Source organism: Gasterosteus aculeatus, chromosome 4 (assembly GCF_964276395.1).
Source record: "Gasterosteus aculeatus chromosome 4, fGasAcu3.hap1.1, whole genome shotgun sequence".
Classification (NCBI taxonomy): Eukaryota; Metazoa; Chordata; class Actinopteri; order Perciformes; family Gasterosteidae; genus Gasterosteus; species Gasterosteus aculeatus.
This window is the reverse complement of record NC_135691.1, coordinates 15918693-15934767: the sequence shown is the minus strand read 5'-3', so window position 1 is coordinate 15934767 and position 16075 is coordinate 15918693. Positions and strand designations below refer to the sequence as shown.

General features: G+C 48.8%; 2 protein-coding genes across 2 annotated transcripts; one reads left to right on the top strand and one right to left on the bottom strand.

Annotated features, from left to right (window-relative positions):
* Positions 1–3982: 3982 nt before the first annotated feature.
* Positions 3983–7624, bottom strand: hmgn6 (high mobility group nucleosome binding domain 6). The gene is made up of 6 exons (XM_040173180.2): positions 7059–7624; positions 6073–6105; positions 5871–5900; positions 5232–5279; positions 5021–5140; positions 3983–4884 (listed from the first exon to the last, which is right to left on the bottom strand). The coding sequence occupies exons 1-6, from the start codon at positions 7071–7073 to the stop codon at positions 4837–4839; spliced, it is 294 nt and encodes a 97-aa protein (XP_040029114.1). The 5' UTR covers positions 7074–7624; the 3' UTR covers positions 3983–4836.
* Positions 7617–16051, top strand: sh3bgrl (SH3 domain binding glutamate-rich protein like). The gene is made up of 4 exons (XM_040173179.2): positions 7617–8435; positions 13729–13914; positions 14751–14831; positions 15211–16051. The coding sequence occupies exons 1-4, from the start codon at positions 8391–8393 to the stop codon at positions 15244–15246; spliced, it is 348 nt and encodes a 115-aa protein (XP_040029113.1). The 5' UTR covers positions 7617–8390; the 3' UTR covers positions 15247–16051.
* The last annotated feature ends 24 nt before the right edge of the window (positions 16052–16075 follow it).

Here is a 16075-nt window from a genome sequence, read left to right as displayed (position 1 = left end):
ACCTGTTTCTGAAAACATGAAAACTTTTAAGAACGTCTTTCTCTCTGTTTTTGTTGCTGCTGAATGACAAACACCAGAGGCTGACATCACCATCAGGGTCTGAGAGGAACTCAGAGCTGCGTGTCAGTTTGTGTTTGTCTTCTTATGTTGGGTGGTATGTGTGTGAATGTGTGTGAGTGTGCTGATGTTTGTGTGCTGATGTTTGTGTGTGTGATCCATGTTCCACTGCTGCAGTTCGCAGTGAAGCATGTATTAACATGGGAATAAAAGAGGAGGGGAGCGTTTCGGCGCGTGCATGTGTCTGTGTCGAGGGTGGGGATGGGGGGGGGGGGGGAAATGTGTGTATATGTGTGTGATTGACGTCACGGGCGCCCACTCGTTTCAATCTCTTCAGCGTGCGCGCAGAGAATAGATCCCCCATCTGCATCCAGCTCTTCTCCCCTGCCTGCACCCCACCCCCCCCCCCCCTCCCATCCCCTCCCATCCTCTTCCTCCTCTCCTCCTCGTCCGCTCCTCCTATGGCGCAGCCAGCTTCGCAGATAAACGTCGAACAACACAAACAGTTTAGGACATCCAGACAGCAACCCTCTCCGAGCGGCGTGTCAGAGATCCTCGGCCGCAGAACATCTGCTCATTTCCGAGCGTCACTCGGGTCCAGTCAGCGGGGAGGACATCAGACCTTAGGCGACGTGAACGTGTAAACCTGCTGGCAACTTACTTTTGGTCCGTGCACGCATGTACGCGCGTATATCTGTCCCATTGCTCCGCATGCGCAGTCGTGCCTGCGTGTGTGACGCTCTTTACAGAAAACAATTGCTCATCCAAATTCACGCAGCTGGTAACCTTGGTGACGACAGGACATCATCTAAATCAATTCCGCGTAAAAAGGTCATCCTCACCTTTGCGCACAGACACACAGAAACACACACACACGTACACGCCGGTGCGTACGCAACGTGAGTGGGAGGGCGCGTGACCGTGCGTGTGCGAGCCAACACGCGCACTCTTTGAAACGCACACTCATTCACCCCACCCTGCGTGCGTGCTAGACCCGAAGGCGTGGGGATGTGAATGGATGTGAATGGATGAGGGGACGCGTTGGATGAGTAAGAGGTGTGCGTGTTTAAAAAAAGAAATTATGGGCTATTTTGGTCCATTTATCATAACACGTCAGAGAGTTTGAGAGGACAGAATGAGTGCGCACACTGGGGGCGTTGTGCAAAGCCTTTAGGGCACAACTCCGCTGCGATTATTAGACGGTGAAAAACAAACAGAAATAGAGGATGAGGAGCAGAGCGGCAGACTGGCAGGTGGTCAGACAGACAGTTAAGCGGACAGACACGCGTTCAGTTCAGACAGCAGGCGCGTACCGAGATGAAGCAATATTAGAGTAATAACCAGCTCTTTGGGGTCAGAATTCTAATAGAATGCGCCCGCACGCAGATCGAAGCGTCGCAACGAGCCACGTGGTTGATCACAGCGGACACGATGGATGGAGGGAAATATTACAAGGCCAAGAAACTTTCTGTTCGATCCATACATGTCCGTGTTGGTAACCCCATCAATAAATCTCACGTCCTGTGAGCATCTTAACCGAACCGTCTGTTTGAAACTATATATATATATATATATATATATATATATATATATTTATTTTTTTTTAAAGGCCTGGAGGACTTTTGAGGAGCCTTTTTATGTTGAAGCCTGTGATCTATCTCTTATTAATCATCGATCACACCCAATGTGTGTTCCGAGGTGGGGGGAAGGGGGGCGGGGGTTTGAGTGCATCGGGTGGTAAATATGAGGTTAAACCCTAGTTTATGCTTCTGCGTTTTCAGAGCGACCCCCTCGCGTGTCCCTTGGGTGCCTTTTCACACCTCCTTGCGTGCGTCCTTGCGTGCGTCGAGCCATTTTTCTGGGCTTGCGTCAACGCAAGCCCCCCGCAGCGCACAAGGCAGTGATTGGTCCGCTAACTACATCCTTTAAGGAGTCTCACATTTTTGGTTAGAAATGTTTCCTGACTCCTGATTTCCGTTTTCATAGCCCGATACCGGGATTATTAAAACGAAGCATGCTTACGCGAGGCGGCACGGTAGCGTGGTGGTTCGCACTGTCGCCTCACAGCAAAAAGCACCTGGGTTCGACTCCGCTCAGTGGCCTTTCTGTGTGGAGTCTGCGTGGGTTCTCTCCGGTTTGACGATGGCTGGATGGAGAATGTTTACGAGAGAACGGATCAGATTGATGAGCTTTTGTTGGAAGAAATGCGTAAATTTGACCGCTTATACAACAGGTTGGATTCATGGAGGCAGATCTCCGCAAACGCCGGTTTGCCGGTCGAGAGGTGCACAAAGTTGTGGAGGAAAATACGGGACAAATGTGTCCGCGATGAAAATCAGCAGTGGCGATGCACGGGGCAATAAAGTCTATGATAAATAAATAAATAAATAGACGTGACTCTCTAGGTCGTCTTCCACGAAACACGTCACTCCGCCTGTTGTTCTGGAGGTGAATTGCTCTGCAACACACGCAAGAACCATGAATTGAAAGTGCGTCGACGCAACGACGCAGACGCACGCGCCAGCCTTTACCCTCCACAGCTCCTCTGTGTGTGTTTACAGGAGCGAGGATGAGGCGATGCCGCCATCCAGCGGTGACTCGGCGCCACGACGCTCAGCACGTGCAATAAAAAAATATCGACAAAATGGAGCCCGTTGCTCGGCCATGACAACGCAGGTCAGACGGGCCGCCAAATGCTGCACCGAAAAGCGGAAGAGAACCGCTGTGATCTGCCGTGATCTGCGGGGAGTACCGGCAATGATTCATAGGTAGAAGAGCACTCATAGGCGCCCGACGGAATCATGATCAGAAAGGTCTTCCGAGGTCATAATCAAATCATTTTTATTATTGCTGTCATATAGACGAGGTTGCAAATAAATTACACCGTATGAAAGAAAAAGCAGAAGAAGAGGTGAACCTGCGTATTTTAATCGACATCAAGTGAAGTTTGGTCCTCAGCTAACAATCACATCCACATTCACACACTGCCAATGCAAGCGCACACACACACACACACACACACACACTCAAAGCTGAGGAGAGGTAGGCCCGTTCCTGCTGTGTTTGCTTAATAGACTACTTAGATTTCTACCTGGTCCCGAACATGGATTTCATGGAGCACTCCATATGACATATGGCTCCCACATAATAAAACCGTGCTATTTTGCGTGAGTGTTTCGGTGAATGTAGGTCACGGTGCTCGTGCTCGAGTTCACGTCTTAAAGAGTTAAATCCGAACCTGTGATGCCTGATGAAGATGATGTCCGTCCCCTCGGGGTGTGTAGGGAATCTGCACTTTCCTTCTGACGACTGCAACATATTGTGGGGCCTTCAGCGTCTTGTTCAGACCTTTTACTTCAGCGATTCATAGGAAGGCTGAGTAGTGTCCCAGCAGTAGCTAGTGACCTTTTGCTGCCCTGACCTTGACATGGATCTGTGGGATCGATTCTAAAGGTTCTCGTCAGAGGATAAGCAGCTCCCTACAGTTAAGAGTTTGGAGGATCAACACTTTGTCCTCAGAGGAGAGATTGGATTTGTCAACAGTGACATTACTTCACAGACAGGTCTCATGTAGCCCACAGGGCCACAGCGGTTGACTGAAACTTGTTTTACTACCTTGCATGTGATCAAATGAAGTTTACAGGGGGTAAGAGTCCAATTTACATCTCTCCCCATAGAGAAACACTAAAGAGGTCTCTTGTGGTATAATGGTCGATGCATTAGAGTTGAGTGCAGGTTTAAAGCGATTGTTGCAGACCTCCAGGCTTTTCCTGCCTGGATTGCCCCCGAGAGGTCACACGGGTCGACTTTAGTAAAGGCCTGCTTGCAAATCACTTTTTATTTCAACTTTAAAACATTGTGGTGATTCCTCAACTTCCATAGCTCTTTCTCTCCCTTAAAAGAAACAAACTCGTGACACATTATATCGAGGAAAATTCCCAGGACTTGTTTTTATTAAGAGAATTTCAGAACATAAGAGTGGGACCAGACACCTGCAATTTGTCAGAGAGGGTTTCCAAATTTGATTGTTTAAAAAAAACAGAGTGTTTAGAAAAGCTGACGTGACAGCGTGGATGGAGCGGGAGCTGTTTCACACGCAGGGTCGTCTAGGAGACGGGTCGGAGGCAATCGCTGTTCCCGGAATGTTTCACATGTTCGTCTTCCTCTTTCTTATGGACAACACGCTTTTTTTTTTTTTTTAACACGAGTTCAATGAAAAAAAAAAAAAAAAGAAAAAGAAAAAGGAAAAAACCCAAAGAGACAAAAGCAAAAGGGAACTCGTTGAACATTTAGAGGCCTAAAAGAGTCAGCCATTAACATGGCTGAACCGTTATTATTACATGGATAAAAGGCTGAACTGTAGAGGGGGGGGGGGTCTAATCTGGGGAGGATGAAGAGGGGAGGAGAGGAAAATGGGGGCGAGGAGGAGAAACACAGGAGTACACAACTCACGACATAGCCAATCCGGCAAGGGGGGGTGGGACGCACTTTCTACACCAAACAAGCCTTCAACAATCATGAAATGCCATTTAAAAAAGATTTTAGTGTGTTCATCTTGCTTGTAGACACTTGATATGACCACTGCATAATCAGCTTTGCTTTTTGTGCTAAAAATCTGTACGGATACTTATAAAATCATTGATAAAAATATTCCTCTGTTAACAATACGCCTTGGAGGGAAACCATGTGAGAGACTTGGAGGGGGGCTGGCTGGTTGGCTGGGGTGGTGGTTTGGGGGGGTCGGGGATTGTAGACGACGAGGAAGCTTGGGCAGTGGTGCTACTCGGACTTGGCCTCCTCCTTGGCCTCCTCGGGGGCTGCCTCCACCTGCGGGAAAGAGCAGAGAGAGGTCAAGGTCAAAACGTTGAGCCGGTCGGGGGTCGTCGCTGCAGCCGCTCGTCCGAAACGCCCCCCCCCCCCCCCCCCACCCCACCCCCCGGCGTCGCTCTGCGAGTTCACCCACCTCGTTGGTCTTGGCGTCTCCGTTCTCAGAGTGGTTTTCCTCGTTGGCCTCGGCCTCTGCGTTCTCCTTCGCCTTCTTGGTCTTCTTGTCCTCCTTCTTGTCGATCACGGCCTTTTCTTTCTGCGGGGGCAACGAGACGTGTCGTTAGCTGGCTGGGTGGGGGGGGGGGGCCACACTCTCTGCGGCCGTACGCCTCTGGAGCCGCTCTTACCTTTGCTGCCTTCTTGGCCTTTGGCTCTGCCTTGGCCGGGACCGGTCTCTGTGATGGAGGAGAACCAGGTTGAGAAAGAGTTTCCCGTGTTGCTTTTTTAAGAGTTTGGTTTTTTAAAACTCATTCAAAATGTTCCCGACAATAGAACCTCTTTAATACAGACATCGTCTGAGTGTTTAAAACAAATGTATCTGCCTCTAACTGGGTTAAATAGGTAATTATACAATATTGACAAAGTGAAAGAGAATCATTGCGAAGCCCTCTATTATTATATATTGATATTTCACGTCTTGTAGCAGCTCTGTACTCTATAATAGCAGAAACCTTTCTAATGAATGTTTTATCCTAATAAATACATTTATTATAATCTTTACGATAGTGCTGACGTCTTAATTACTATCTAATTCAGGACTTGAATAACCTAAATGACATGTTTTGAAGTTTGTTATTCTTAGGAATCCAATCAAAGTATTTAATTTAGACAGAAACATGTTTCTATTCCTGTTCTTTCCTTAAAAGCAAAAAACATTGCTTTATTAAATTGGTTATACACGTGTGCAGCTACGTTTAAGTGTTCTACCGTGATTCACATGTTTACTGAGCAGATATTGAAACGAGTTTCTCTGTGCGTCTTCTTACCGATGATAACCGGGCTGATCTCCTCTGGGGCTGAAACACAACAAAGACCGTTAGTTGGATTTGGGCTAGATTCAGGACACCAGCATTAGAATTCAATAATAGTTGTTTTTTTGTTTATTATGGCCTGACAAGTCCCACATAGTGATTTAAATTCTATTTTAACAACTTGCGTGTGGTGTTTCTTAACGTGCGCCCCTCTTACCTCCTCCCTCTCTCCTCCATCCGTTACTGGTGTCTGAAAAACAAAAATGCAGCAGATTGAAAATAAAATAGCAACACTAAAGGTTTAAATAGTGTTTATACAAACTAGAAAGAGTTGTTAAATTCTTCAGCCGCATATTCCGAATAATTATAGACCTGCTGAAAAAACTTTTCGCTTCGGCGCCCATATAAAATGTTATGTCCCGTACAGGTCATTTTAAAGGCTCACAGCCCCGGAGCGATGTGGTGATGCGCGGTTTCAGTCACGGGCCTCGAGGACTCAGCCATGCGGGCCTCTGGAGCCACATTTCGGAGGGCCCGGGCACTGTTTTTCCCCCCTTTCACTCCCCCATCTCTTTCTCTCATTGACTGCATGAAGCTCAGATTTGAAAGCTGGCGCGGGAGTCTGCGAGAAGGGGGAGGGACCTGGCTGCTGCTCTCCCGCGCCACCGGGCGGCAGAGCCGCGCCACCGCAGCCGTTCGGGACTATGAACAAAGAGAGAAAATATACAATTTTACCGAAACGCGACGGCGAGTGCGGGCTTTTGTGGTCAAAATGCAAAGTGCGGGCACTGAGGCATTTTCTCCGGGCACTTTTCGCCGGTTTGGGGTCGAATTGGCGATACGCGGGGCGCTTGTTCTCGGCGGGGTCGGCGACGAAGGTGGACAAGAGCTGCAAAGCATGGCTGCTGCTTGTGCTTTAACTGCATGGAGACCGAGGGAGACTTCTGACTCCCCAAAGGACAGCGGCTGGTGCGAGGGAAACGCGATTCTAAGGCCGTGTCTGAGCGGGAAAATATTCATTCTAACGCATAAAAAATGCACATTATATCTAGAAAATAGGCAAAAATTACCGGCGAGATCTCACGGTTATATACGTTATAATTAAGTAATGTCTCAGAGGGATGTCTTCACAACCGTTTGCAATGCACACACACACCGCCGATATCCCCCTCAAACTACCGGGACCTTTGAGGATATACGCACCTTTCTCTTGGGCATGTTGATCTCTTGGAGGTGTTGTCACGAATACAACTAAAAACTGTTTTTCTCAGTGGGTTCGCTGCATGTGAAGACGAGCGTCTCCCTTATGCTCGGCAGTGTAGTAAACACACTGGAACAGAGAGGCGAGTGGTTGAATGGGGGGAGGGGTGCGGCTAAAGGCATGATTGATAGGCTCCCGGCCAATCAGGTGACGCCATTCGGGGCCGCAGAACACTCGGAATTTTTTGGAGCCGGTGGTGTTTGTGAGGTCTGCGCGAATGGCTTCTTCCCCATCCTACGGCGGGGGGGAGACGAGAGGACGCCCGCGAGAGCGAGAAGGGCCGCGCGGGAGGACATGTTAGGCTCGCGCGGAGTGCGTTACAGTGCGGGGGGGTGCGCGGGTGGGTCGCTCCACTGGCCCGGCGGCGGGCCCGCCATCAGACCCCCTCAAGCCCCAGTGTGAAGCCATTCATCCCCGCTGGCCCGGCGGAAACCCAACGCCCCACGTCGGCCAGCGGGGAGAAAAAGTCACCATGAATTCACTTCGTGTTTGAGTCCAACATGGCGCCCTGTCTTCCCCGACACATTTTCTTTTCTTTTTCTTTTTTTTTTTTTTGGTTTGTCAGTCGGCTTTCCCTTAAATTTATCACAGCAGAGCCTCGTGCCGTCTGCTCCAGACGCCTGCAGGGGGCCTCCGAAGCCCGCGCGACGAGGCGGCGGCTCGGGTCCGCGCTCCGCCGAACGAGGCCGAGCTGCTTGTGACACGAAAGGGCCCACTGAGTGTTTCCCACACAACATCTTTGTCCTTTTCTCTCCCACCTCACCTTCGGGTGGCCGCGCAAGGAACACCTGCAGCGGTGCACGCGCGCGCTCCTGTAAATAGGGGAGGGGGGGGGGGGGTATATCGAATTTCTGGTTTGCAGAAAATGGAGGTAAATGGTGAAAAATGTTCAGGCAATATCACCCTGTTGTTTTGTCATCATTGTGGGCCCCGTAAACGGGTCTGCGCGTGCGTGCGTGTGAGTGCACGCACGCTCCGGCTCTATAGAGAGAGAGAGAGAGAGAGAGAGAGAGAGGGGGGGTGGAGGCTGAGCACAGAAGCGGAGGAGGAATGTAAAACCTCCATCCAGAGCCGAGAGCAGCAGCCTTTGCGCAGACAGTCTGCGCTGCCTTCAACAGACGCACCGCCGGAGGAGGGAGGAAGTTCATCGTCATCGTCGTCGTCGTCGTTGTTGTCGTTTCTCGCCCCGCAGCCGAGCGATCCGAACCCGCGAAGAGTCTGCGAGCAGCAGGGAGAGACCCCGCCGGACTCGCGTCGGCACCACGGATTAAAACATGGTGATCAAAGTGTACATCGCCACGTCCTCCGGATCCACTTCGGTAAGCGATAGGGGAGAGTGGCGCGCTGTTGCGGTGCGTGATGTGCAGCCATCTGCAGCATCCAGCGAGACTTTGGCCACACATGCAGTCCGTCAGTGTCCCCCACCCCCTACCCCCATCTCTCTCCCTCTTTGCCCTCTTTTAACTTTTCACACGCTTTCAGAGGGGAAGTTTTAATGCACCTTTCGGCTGGTCTGCAGCAGAGGTTTCCTCAATTCACAGCTGATTTGTGCAGCTGAGACCAGGCTGACTAACGGGCCGGTCTGTGTGCACGAGGAGTCCTACTTATTGCCTTCAGAGCCCTCCCTGCAGCCCAGAGGACCACCGAAGGAGACGGTATTGCAATTCTTCGGGGGCCTTCTTTGTGCTCTGTTTGGGAGTTATCAGTAGTTGATTTGTGGGGAATTTGCATGCACTAATTGGACTAAAGCTTAAATTCTGGCTTATCAAATACAGTCTGCGTTCAGCATCGTGTTTCTCCACATAATCGGCGATATCACTAGCAGTCACTTTGAGTTTGTCACACTCCTGGGACTCACTCAAAACATTTCACAGCGTGGAATTGAAAGTGATGTAGCCGGTGGAGAAGCCTTTGAATTAAAAGCCCTCACCAAAGGTACTAAAAGGAATGTGTTGACACATTAAGGAGGATTTCTGCTCATTGAGCAGCAGGCCTTCGCAGATCCCACACAGAGGCGGAAGAACATGTGTCCCTTTTCTTTCTACCCCCCCAGCTGGACAGCTATTACAGTGTTACAGGACAGCAGCTTCCCGTAAAGCCACAGTGGTCTGAGTTCTCAGCCGTAGCGTGTCTTGGAATAGATCTATTGCCTCTCATTGATTTGTCGAGTAAATGGCCCCCAGACTCTTTGTCTCAGTCTACATCTCCTGTTGCAGTTGGAGGAACAGCGACAGTATTCCTCACTGAAGCTAAGTGACATCAACGCATCGTCTCTGCTTTTACCTGATCCACTCTGCTATGGGAACCGATTTCTCTGGATGAGCGTAGAATCAGGAGATGCTGTCACGTTACAGATCTGAGCCCGCATTCACTGGGACAGCCGTCCAGTAAAAAGAGACACCAGGCCAGTCATTAAACTGCGGTTCGTAAAGTCTTAACTTACAGTTCGATTGCATCGGTAGCTATAAAACAATGCGATAGCATTCCTCCACCCTGCAGTGTGTGTGAATCACATCGGTCTAGTTCGGCGTGTGATGTGAGTGAAGGCGCAGCCGAAACGCACAGACTGGTGCGAGTAGTTGGTTTTCTTTTTGTTGGTTTTAAGTTTAAAGCTTTTGCGCAACTGAGAAAATGATTGAGCCAGAGGGCAGACTTTACACTCCCTTATTTCACTTATTGACAGCTTGGCTCTCCCCTGACCTATGCCCTCGGACCTTGTGTAGGCCTCATGTTGACCTGCCCTGTGTGACGGACTTTAGAGAATAACTTTACCTTGATGGGATATTTGCATGCAGTATATCTGAGAGAATAGCGCTTGTTCTTGTGTTGCCTGCTCCTTTTGGTCACATCGCAGACAAATTTGGATATCAAATATCAGAATGTTCTATTTGAATTTATGTAAATTCTCGCATGCAAATCCACACCTGTAGCGGTGCATCTAGCGTGCCTATAGAGCACCAACTGACACTGTGGAAAGACCCATTAACATTGGCCGGCAGCACAGCTCATTTACCGCCCCGCTTCGCTTCCCGTACCGCTGTCACACCAGTATACCATTTCCTCATTGCCACTAAGAATCCGTGGCAAGTTGGGAGCGTTTTTCTTTCCTTGTTTGTTGACCCCTAATTCAGATGCGCTGCTCTTAATCCACTGTCGGTCTCACGTTTGAGGCCTGAAAGTTGGGTTTGAGCTGGACGGTTTCAGTGAGTTAGTCTGTGTAAAAAAGCAAAAAAAAAGTGGCATTTTATGACATTTTGATGTGTTTTCACCTTCGGGCGGCAGCGAGGGAACCCAGCCAAGAGCATCAGTGCAAGGCTGTTTTCCTAGGGATCAGGTGGAGGCTATTGTTGCTGCTGAAGTTCCACTAAGCGCATCAGGATCTCACCAATACCTTCATCCTGAAGGAGCACACACTGGGCCGGGGTCCGTTTCCCTTTAGTCCCGGCTGTGGATGTAGTCTGGGTTCAAACGTTACACTCCAGGTCCATTAGGAATGTCGATTAGCCTTCTCGGTAAGGGATGCTTGTCTTTTCCTCTCACATGTGAGCGCGTTGCACACAAATTGATCCTGGTCCAGAGTCAACATTACTGATTGAATTAGTTCCCACCACATTGATCCAAGCTTTTGTTTCTAGATACAGGGCTTGAAAGTCAATGTCTGTCGCTGCCTGGCAGCTGCCAATGACCGGCGCCTGCTTTCATTTCAGGGATTGAATGGTTCTAAATCTGATCAGTCATATCGCAATCCCTCGCATGGTGATACTGATGATGAAAGAGCATATGTTGTCCTTTTTTTAAAATCAGATACAGACCAATAAAGATCTATGCAACAATAGCGATATTTTGCCTCAGCAATCCTAAATCTTTTCCTATTAATGTTTCCTATTTTCAATATAAAATACTACTTTTTTGTTGGATGCATACCCAAGTGGAATTTTGCTCATCTCAGACTTGTAGACACTTGTAGAATCCCCCAATGACTCCTGCCCCTCTCAGATGGCCGTCGATGTGAGGACGCACAAGTAGAGAGCCAGGTCGGGGTGCATGAAACGAGTGCTTGTTATGTATAGTTCCTGTACCGGAGTAGTAAAATCGAATGATTTACCCCGATGTAGGAGTACACAGTCATGCTAACAGCTCCGACCGCTGACCTTTCACCAAAGGCATGCTGGGTACAGCTCGCAAGCCGGCGATGTGCTGAGAGGCTGATGGGGATTAGTTTAGGAGCTATATGGTCGTAACACAAAGAACATATGATTTGTCTGGGAATCGGCCAATTAGTGACAATGCGGAGATATTTCAAAAGGATGAGTACGAAATTTGACCGACTGGGGAAAGTCGGGGGAGAGTCACTGCCTACGTCCACGTCCAGACAAAAGAAACAAGACCGAGACAACGTCCCACCTGCCTTTGCATTTTGTCCTTCAATGTCAATTTATATTTGCATAGCAAGGTAAGCTATACTGTGAGAGAGAAAAGGCATTATGGAAACCACAGGCCCTGCCTGTCTGCCTCACTCTGCTGTTTATCTTATTAGGAGTCATCCTCATCCATCATTTCAGAGCCACAGATGAGGAGTGAAAGGGCAGCATGACAAGAGAAGTTTTTTTTATCACCACACCCACATGCAGGGCCTGCCTTTTTTTTTAAATCCCAGAGAGCCTCGCTAATGATTAAAAAAGGGAAAAGCTGGGAACTCCCACTGTGCAATTAGAGTTGGGGGCAGATGGCATGAGGCCAGTCTGCCCTACAAATTAATTTCCCTTGGCAACATCACAATGCCGGCTTCTTGGGTAATGGCCAGAGTGCAACAGGGGAAAGGAGAAAAAAAGGGGAAAGCCGACTGTTGTGCTCAATTTGTCGCTTTCTCAATTTAGCATAAAGTTTGGGCCTTTGCGGTGCAACCGCCGTTAAATGATTCAGCCTGCGCCACGGCTGATCCGCCGGCATTGTGATTGCGCTCGTTTCCGTGCCTATGGGTCGTTTCAGCTGCTGGCTGGATGACAAAAAAAAAATCCACCTGTCTGGTCTGAACAACACGTAGGTGGGAGGAGCCCTCGCACAGAAGTGTTGTGACTGACGTCCAACCGATGAATAGATTGTAATGCACAGAACCTTGCCCTGCTTCAACCAGGAAGTTGGCCCGGTTTCCTTTTAGCTGTGTGTGCGTGCATGTGCAGCCGAGGCCGGTTGTGTCTGCGCGTCTCCTGGCAGCAGGCCTTATTTGGCTTGTGTTCGACCAGTTACCTCCTCTCGACTCACAGAGGAGCGCTTGTTTCCGTCTGGCCTTGTAGGGCCATCTTCCCTCTTATACGAACCCACAATTCCATTTATTAAAACCGCGCACACACACACGTCCATGTATATGGAACAAACACATTGCGATCTCCTCTGTAGCTGCTTTGTCAGCTCGCTGTGTGACAGAACCGCTAACATGCCGGTGCACTTTGGAAGTGGTGAGATCCCACAGCGTGTCCCTCTAGATAAGATAAGATATTCCTTTATTAGTCCCACAAAGGGCAAATTCACTGTATCGCGGCAGCAAAGTGGACAGTGCACAAGATACATGGTAAAAAACAACAAGACAAAAGCACCAGTAAAAAGTAAGTAAAAATATAATAATGATAGACAAAAATAAACATAAAAAACACAGTAACTAAACATACTAGGAACTAAATAAATATATGTTGATGTACACGCAGTGTATCACAGTGGTTATTGCACATGTGCACGTGTGTTTTAGTGTTCTTTGGTGGTGTTCTCGGGGATTGATGTCCTGTGGTTCGCTGGGTGCACAGTTGGTTGTGCAGCCCGACAGCAGCAGCAGGAAGGAAGGACCTGCGGTGCCTCTCCTTCACACACCGGGGCTCAACCAGCCGTACGGAGCTTACAGGGCGTCCACCACAGGGCGGGAGCAGTTCCTCATCAGGGATGATAGATGCATTTCTCTTTACTGCTGGGTCCTAGCATTGGTTATCTGATCCTCTTACTTGACAAGCTTGTAGTTTTGCATAAAGCAGTAGTGACTATTTTTAGAAAGAGTACTAAATGGGACCAGTGTTGAATATAGTGGTGTGCCAAATAATACAGAACGGCCTTTTGTGAGACAAACAGATGATTAGAGAGACGTCGTCTCCTCCGTGTGGCCGACCCTGTCTGTGAGGAACATGCTCACTTTAATCCATTAAAATGATGGACATCTGTCAAATCTTAGTACATTTGGACATTAGCGTCACAAATGCTTTTCAAATGGTTCAGTTTTCAACCACATAGGACGGTGGGAGTCCAGTCTTGGGAGTTGCCGTCCTCCCCTCTTTGTGAAAGATAAGAGACAATCCGTCCCCGCTCAGCCCTGCCCGAGAACCCGCTCTTCAAAACTCTTGACGCTCACTTGCCGGCGACCGCTTGTTGATTCAGAAACAGAGTGGCCAGAGATCTCTGCAGTGTTGCGTCTCGCTGCAGAGGAGATGTGTCCTCACTCAGCAGACAGACAGAAGTACAATGAACAAACGTTTCCTCACAACGCTGGAATTTAACACGCGTCTAATTGGCAACTTCCTCTCTCTCCCTGTCTCTCATCTACACCCCCCCGCCCCCTCGTCCCGCACGCAGATTAAAAAGCAGCAGCAGGACGTGATGGGCTTCCTGGCGGCCAATAAGATTGTGTTCGAGGAGTGCGACATCGCGGCCAACGAGGGCAACAGGAAGTGGATGAGGGAGAACGTCCCGGAGGAGGCCAGGCCGACCACGGGGAACCCTCTCCCCCCACAGATATTCAACGATAGCCAATATTGCGGGGTGAGTCACGGGAAATAAGTCACAGTACCACAGTAACGGGGTTACACACAGAGCTGCAGCTCATCCCATCATGCTCATCCTCATCATCCTCATCATTGTACAGATTCAGTTTTCTTGAGCTGATGTGTCCTTAAAACTGTTCAAATGAAAAAGTCTGTGTGAAATGTAAATCAAATCGCTGTGTGTAGTGTGAAAGGTGTCCTGCGTAGTGACAAAGCTACTGGGAATGTTCCCTCGGCTCATTGTTGTGGTTTCATGGAATGCAAACCTGCGGATTAGTTTGGCTTAAACTAACTCGCCTTCAAATCATCTGACTCCTGGTGGAAACTCCAAAAGCGTATTTTTCAAAATGTCAAACTGTACCTTTTTAGGCATCTTGCGTGGAGCTACGACTACGAGAACTGAACATCTCCAGCCGTGCAGCTGACGGATTGCTGGAAGTGTAGCTGTAAAAGCAGGACTGGCTACATTAAATGTCACAGACTAAGACAACAGCATTTCCTGGGATTCTTGCAGCTGTACGGCCCCTTTACAAAAATCTGTTTAGGTGTGTGCCTGGGGGAGCAAAAATAAGGGAAAACAAAGGAATGAGAGCGACTGCAGGCAACCCAGCGGTTAAACGGGTGAATGTGTTTGCTTGTGGGTTCCAGACACAATGCCCTCCTATCAGACCGACTAGAAGCCTTTCCCTGGACAAATAACACCAACCTAACAATGACTCATTTGGAATGTCGCCCTCGGGCGCTGATCCCGAGCCTGTTCCACATTATCATCCCTCAGGTTGGAGTCGAATCAATCTGCATCTGAAGTCCTCTCCGTGTCTTCCTCTCTCTCAGAACTACGAGGCCTTCTTCGACGCTAGAGAAGACAACGCTGTGTATGCCTTCCTGGGTCTGACCGCTCCGCCCGGCTCAAAGGTACGGGCTGGCCAACGCGCTGACATCTTCGACTTGGAGCCGCATCCCTACAGCCGCGTTTCCTGTATCGCCGGCTTATGAGCCTAAATATATATCTACGCTCACAGTGGGATGCCCATGAAGAAAGCACACACATTACATAATACATCTGTTCTAGATAACCTGACATCCAAGCGGGCCTCTCCTCCGTCTCCTCTCACTCTCCTGAACACTGGCGCCTCCTCTGTGCCACAACAGGCGATGCAGGGAGGTGTGCCAGTTACCATAGAAACAGAGGGGTTTTGCTCGGCAGGATATATATTAACCATTATCCTCCATTTTAATACAGTGCTCTCTCTCCCTCTCCCCCTCCCCTCTCCCCCCGTGCGTCTCTCTGCAGGAGGCCGAGGCTCTAGCGAAGAAAGCCCAGCAGTAGCAGCTTTACACCGTTTTGTACCTGAGACCTAAACCCGGATCTGAACCCAGGCGGACCAAGAACTACAATACAAGCAATACAATCTCACTCGGCTTATTAATATGTCATTTACTTAATTGTTTCCCTATTAATCTGTGTTCTGCTGTGCCTTGTCAGCTGTAGCAAAAGGAGTTGCTAAGGCAGAGCATTATGGGTACAGCTCTGCTACCTCTCTTTAACCTCGACCCGACAAACCTATTGGCCTAACGACATGTCAATCAACCACCACAAAAAGCTTCCCTTTTGAGAACACATAGTCAGACACATCTAAATGTACAATACTTTTGAAAGTTGTTTTTACAGAGGCATCATTGGCCAACAGGACATCATCCATAATACATAATGCATTTCACTGGACGGGTTCTGTTAGAAAACCTCTAATCCGTCAAATCCTGGAAACACGTTTAGCTCCTGCCAATCACGTCATCGCCAAACCTGCAGCACCTTCTGTGAAAGTGATTGACTACAATCCCATTCTGTTTTTATTTACCTCATACGGTCTTAATGCTGTTTTAATAGCAAACCTTTTTCTAAGACATAATATATGTTTAAAAAAAAGACAATGCATGCCAAAAGTACAAGTCTGCACACACAGAGGGATGTGAAATTGAGTTTTTCTTATTTTTTTTTATTTCCTGTTTGTGTTTTTCGGGGAGTTGGATCGCTGTTTGGTTTCGCCATCGGCATCCTGTTTCACATTGCGTTGGTAATCCCGGTGTTACACAATCTTCTTTGAAATAAAATAAAAATGAGACTGCCAATAAAACTGCAGGCCTGACTCTCAATGCTC

Excerpts from the sequence above, each read along its gene's own strand:
- hmgn6 (XM_040173180.2), bottom strand. Across the intron at positions 5,901-6,072 it reads ATGGAGGAGAGAGGGAGGAG|CCCCAGAGGAGATCAGCCCG; the intron begins GTAAGAGGGGCG and ends GTTGTGTTTCAG. Across the intron at positions 4,885-5,020 it reads GAGACGCCAAGACCAACGAG|GTGGAGGCAGCCCCCGAGGA; the intron begins GTGGGTGAACTC and ends TCTTTCCCGCAG.
- sh3bgrl (XM_040173179.2), top strand. The coding sequence starts at position 8,391 with ATGGTGATCAAAGTGTACATCGCCACGTCCTCCGGATCCACTTCG. Across the intron at positions 13,915-14,750 it reads ACGATAGCCAATATTGCGGG|AACTACGAGGCCTTCTTCGA; the intron begins GTGAGTCACGGG and ends CCTCTCTCTCAG. Across the intron at positions 14,832-15,210 it reads CCGCTCCGCCCGGCTCAAAG|GAGGCCGAGGCTCTAGCGAA; the intron begins GTACGGGCTGGC and ends GTCTCTCTGCAG.